Below are 4113 nucleotides of genomic sequence, written 5' to 3' on the forward strand. Positions count from 1 at the left end.
AGCCCTGCCCTCAGCTGACCCACCCAAGGCAACAGGCATCAGTTTGTGCAGAATTTGGGCTGTCGAGTTGTCATTCGCACGCTACCCTTTGATCAGCTCACACTGGGGATCTGCCGGCATCCCCCCCTCATGAAATGAGACCTTAATTCCCTGCAGTTTTTGCTCCTTAGATTTAACTTAAAAAAAAAAAATTATTTTCATACGTTTCAGCTATAAATGTCTCCATAAAATAGGGCACCCATTAAAATGATTTGTTGTATGTGATTGTTCAGAGCAAAGGCACTGGTGGAAACTCACATAAAGTCCCAATGCTTGAAGCTGTCAAGGCAATTACCCCCGAAATCCCATCCAGCTCAGCCTGGTATAGACAGGAACAGTAGCTCTCTTTCTCCAGCTTGGCTTAAAAACATTCCTGCGGCTATTGACAGAGTCGGCAGAATGAAAGCCAGGCCATGGCATGTCTGGGGGACTGCTGTGTGTCTGGGTGGTGAACATCTCCCAGACTGCTCTGCAGCTGTGGGCATCAGTCTCTACGGCTTTATACAGCCCCAGGACTCCTGAACCACACACTTTCCCACAGCCACCAGGCACCGAGCCATTTTTGGCTCTCTAAAGTCCTCTCTGTCTGCCTGCACACTTCTTGCCTCCCTTGTCCCCATAATGCTGGAGGCTGCCAGCCCTCACCAGCTGTCAGGAGAAGACGTCCCTACACCCTGAGGTGGATGGATAAGGGCTGCCAGCCAGGGGATGGGAGTCAGAGGAAATTATCCCCATACTATGGTGTCCTCGCTCAAGAGGGATGGATGCCCACCATTTTGGGAGGTCTCTCAAGAGCCCACCTGGCTGGGAGAAGCCAGGATAACCGGGAAATTTGAAGTTGCAATACTCTGTTTGAACAGCTTGGGACAGGCATGAAAAGGTGGCACCAAACAGGGAGAGTTAAATCCCTCAGCACTCCAGACTGTACCTTGAAGCTTGGCTGGGTGGATGCAGGAGAAGGAGCATCTCTGCAGATAGGTGGTCCCCTTGGGGCAGGAGAACTCGGCATAGTACACGTGGGACTGGTCAGGGACACCGCAGTCGACAGGGTCACAAGTCACAGATCTGTCCCACCGCCCCGAGCTGCATGTCAGCACCACCTCCTGCTGTGGAGAAAGCAAGGCTCCATCAGACGCCTGCAAGTGAGCTTTAATCTGTGGGTTTGCCATCACAGCAGAAAGGGCTGACCCAGGTTTCAGGACAAGGAGATCTTTCCTCCACTTTTCCTCCCCTAATGTGCCCTTTCTCCCCACTCTGGACACAAAGTCACAAAGCCCCTACCTATTCATGGGGTGGTGTTTGGGGTGTGAAAGCAGTAAATGGCCCTTGGAGTAACACACAAGCCACCTGCACAAAAGACCTTCTAATGCTTGGTCTGTAACTGCTTGCCTCCAGAAAATGCTAGCTGCATGCACACTGTCTGGCAGTGCCAGAGCACGTTAAGGGAAAAAGGAAAGTCCCTTCAAGATACACTACAACTTCCTGAACTACAAGTTATTCCCAGCTCTGTGCGCTGCAATTTTCTCCCCTACAAGATCAAGTCTTACTTCAGCCATTGACAGGCAGCTCTCCTGTTGATTGTTTTTCCCTAAATGCACAGATTCTCTCATGCCTCACTCCACAGACCCCACTGAAATCAGAGGTTCATATAACCTAATTTACAAATCTTAATTACACAGCCCCTCTTACACAGCTGGGGGACTGTATGAGAACCTAACCCCCAGTGGTCCCACCACTAAACATGATCAACACGTGCCACAGACTTCATCAAAACAGAGTGGTGGATAACAGTGTGCCACGAGCAACCTGGTCTAGTGAAAGATGTCCCAAGCCATGGCAGGGGGGTTGCACTAGATGATCTTTTAAAGGTCACTTCCAACCCAAACTGTTCTATGATTTCTGTTCCCAGACTGCTAACCCTAGCCCAGCAGTCCTCAGGCAGGGGCTGCAAACCAAAGAGGTGTCTTTCAACTGTTCCTGATGTCCCTTCACTGGCTGAGTACAACCATGCTGCTTGTACAGTCAAATGTGTGACCTGTCCTCCCAGCCAACACATTTTGATTGAACATGGACACGGTGGCTCTGAAAGTCATCACTAAATTTGAGTCTGGTACTCTTGGATGTATGGTATGATCATGGTGTAGCTGAACCAGGTGGAGAGGATGCTCAGGGGAGAGCTGTGTGCATTTTCACCAAAATGCCTCAAGATGTGTACAGTCACACAGCCAAACCAGTATCATCATTTGGGGGCTCAAGGCAGGGCACCTGCAAGCTGCCATCTGCTGTGACAGTCACATGGCAAAGCTCTGTCCAGAAGTTTCCCATCTCGCTGCTAAATGCATGAAAACCATCACCTGAGGCAGATTTATTTTGCATGATTTCATTTCAGAGGAGAACGGGAACATTTTGGTTTCCCTGGGCATGCCTTGGCCCACAGAGCCATGTGGCCGTGTAATTAATAAACCCCCTGGTGATGAGGGGCTGAGCAGTGCACCCCCAGCTGCCCCACTGCACTTCGCAGCACCCACTTCTCTTTCAGCAAATACCAATGGCTGCAGCACAGGAAACCTGCCTGCCAGACATCATGAGGACTTGCAACTCTCCAAGGGGATGAGAGGTCCATCCTGCTGCAACGGCCTGACTTACCTCCATCTGTCTCCACCCCTTGCAAGTTCATGCTCTTGCTCAGGCTGGCACAGGGACCAGCTCAGCCCCAAAGACTCCTGTTCCCCCTCTAGGAACAGCCTAAGGACGGGACACAGTGTGCCCACAACCTTGCCAAGGGGACTGCCCAGACCCAAGGCAGCTCAGCTCCCAAGGACACATCAGTTCCAGGTCTCCTCAGTCAACAGCTAAGAGTCATGCTGGCTTGTGGCTTTTACGAGGCATCCACCAGCCCTCTGGAAAGCAGGACAAACTCTCTCATGGTGACCTCTGTGCTGCCCCACTGGCGTGGGCAGCGTTATGGCAACACAACACAAAGGAAGAAAAGCTCTCAGTGCTGTTGGCTACCTCTAAATATAGTCACTCTGCAATGACTTCATTTTTTCCTGAGCCACTAACTTCAGCTTTAAGAGAGAAAATGTCACAGGGGTGTTTAACCCTGCCAGCAATGCCCATCTGGAGAACAGAGATGTCTACCTCTCCCTCTGCGGGACTGCATCACCCTGACTTAGGACAACCCCTGCAGCAGCTTTTTGCCCAGCAGAGCCATGGTCTGCAGGCAGCTAGGAGGATTGCAGCAAGGGAAGGAGAGTAGTCCCCAGAGCAGGACCACCAACACAGAGGTCCAGCACCAGAGCCTCCACTGGGCTGAGGTTCATTGGAAGAGCAGTGAGGAGGTCGGGGCTGGAGGAATGAGGTGTCCTGGGGTCACTCCAACCACCTCAGGGTGGTTAAACCTTTCTTAACTAGCACTCGGTCCAACGGGCTGTGAGGTCACCCCCACCCTGAGGTCCACTCACCTGCATGGAGCCCAGGCTCTTCCCATTGCTGGAGCGGAGGACGAAGCCCTTTTCGCAGGCAATGGTGCACACCATGTGCCTTGGGCTGTTGGAGGTGCAGTTGAGGGTGGCAGTGTGAGCAAGCAGTGGCCGCATGCAGCTTCCCGATACTGCACAGGCACCGTGGACACAGCTATGGAGGAGAAGAGGGAAGGGATCAGCAAGCGGGTCCCAGGGCTTCTGCAGCAAGGAGGGACTCTCTCTGGGTAGCACCTGCATGGGATGCTCAGCAGGTCACAGATGCCTGCAGAGATGCACGCCTATCCCTCAGTCCCAGCTTCTTCCAGGCTTGAAGTCTCCTGATGATGTTGCCAGGAGGGTACTTTTTCCCAGCTCTACCTTGGCTGGACCTTGGCCCAACCCCAGCCCACACCTTCCCACAGACCATCATGTCCTTCCAAGCTGATGAAAGGAGGCACGGCCCAACAATGCTCCTTCCAAAACCCATACTCTCTAGTGGGGCTGCTCCAGCTCCTCTGCCCCGGGGTGCGCAGGCTGCATTGCACAGAGCCTGCACACAGCCTGGCACCAAGAGGCTGGTGGTGCTCAGTGTAGGTGGACCAAGGGAGCA

General features: G+C 52.8%; 1 protein-coding gene across 1 annotated transcript in view; it reads right to left on the reverse strand.

Annotated features, from left to right (window-relative positions):
* Positions 1-3675, reverse strand: part of LOC103914139 (pappalysin-2-like) — a gene marked incomplete at its 5' end in the record, with an annotated part of 33292 nt that extends 29617 nt beyond the window's left edge. Inside the window, 2 exons of the mRNA XM_009320745.1 lie at positions 968-1145; positions 3504-3675. Of these exons, the coding sequence (XP_009319020.1) occupies positions 968-1145; positions 3504-3675 (350 nt within the window). The remainder of the gene's footprint in view (positions 1-967; positions 1146-3503) is intronic.
* Positions 3676-4113: the final 438 nt, after the last annotated feature.

The sequence above is a fragment of the Pygoscelis adeliae genome, unplaced genomic scaffold (genome assembly GCF_000699105.1).
Source record: "Pygoscelis adeliae isolate BGI_AS28 unplaced genomic scaffold, ASM69910v1 Scaffold402, whole genome shotgun sequence".
Classification (NCBI taxonomy): Eukaryota; Metazoa; Chordata; class Aves; order Sphenisciformes; family Spheniscidae; genus Pygoscelis; species Pygoscelis adeliae.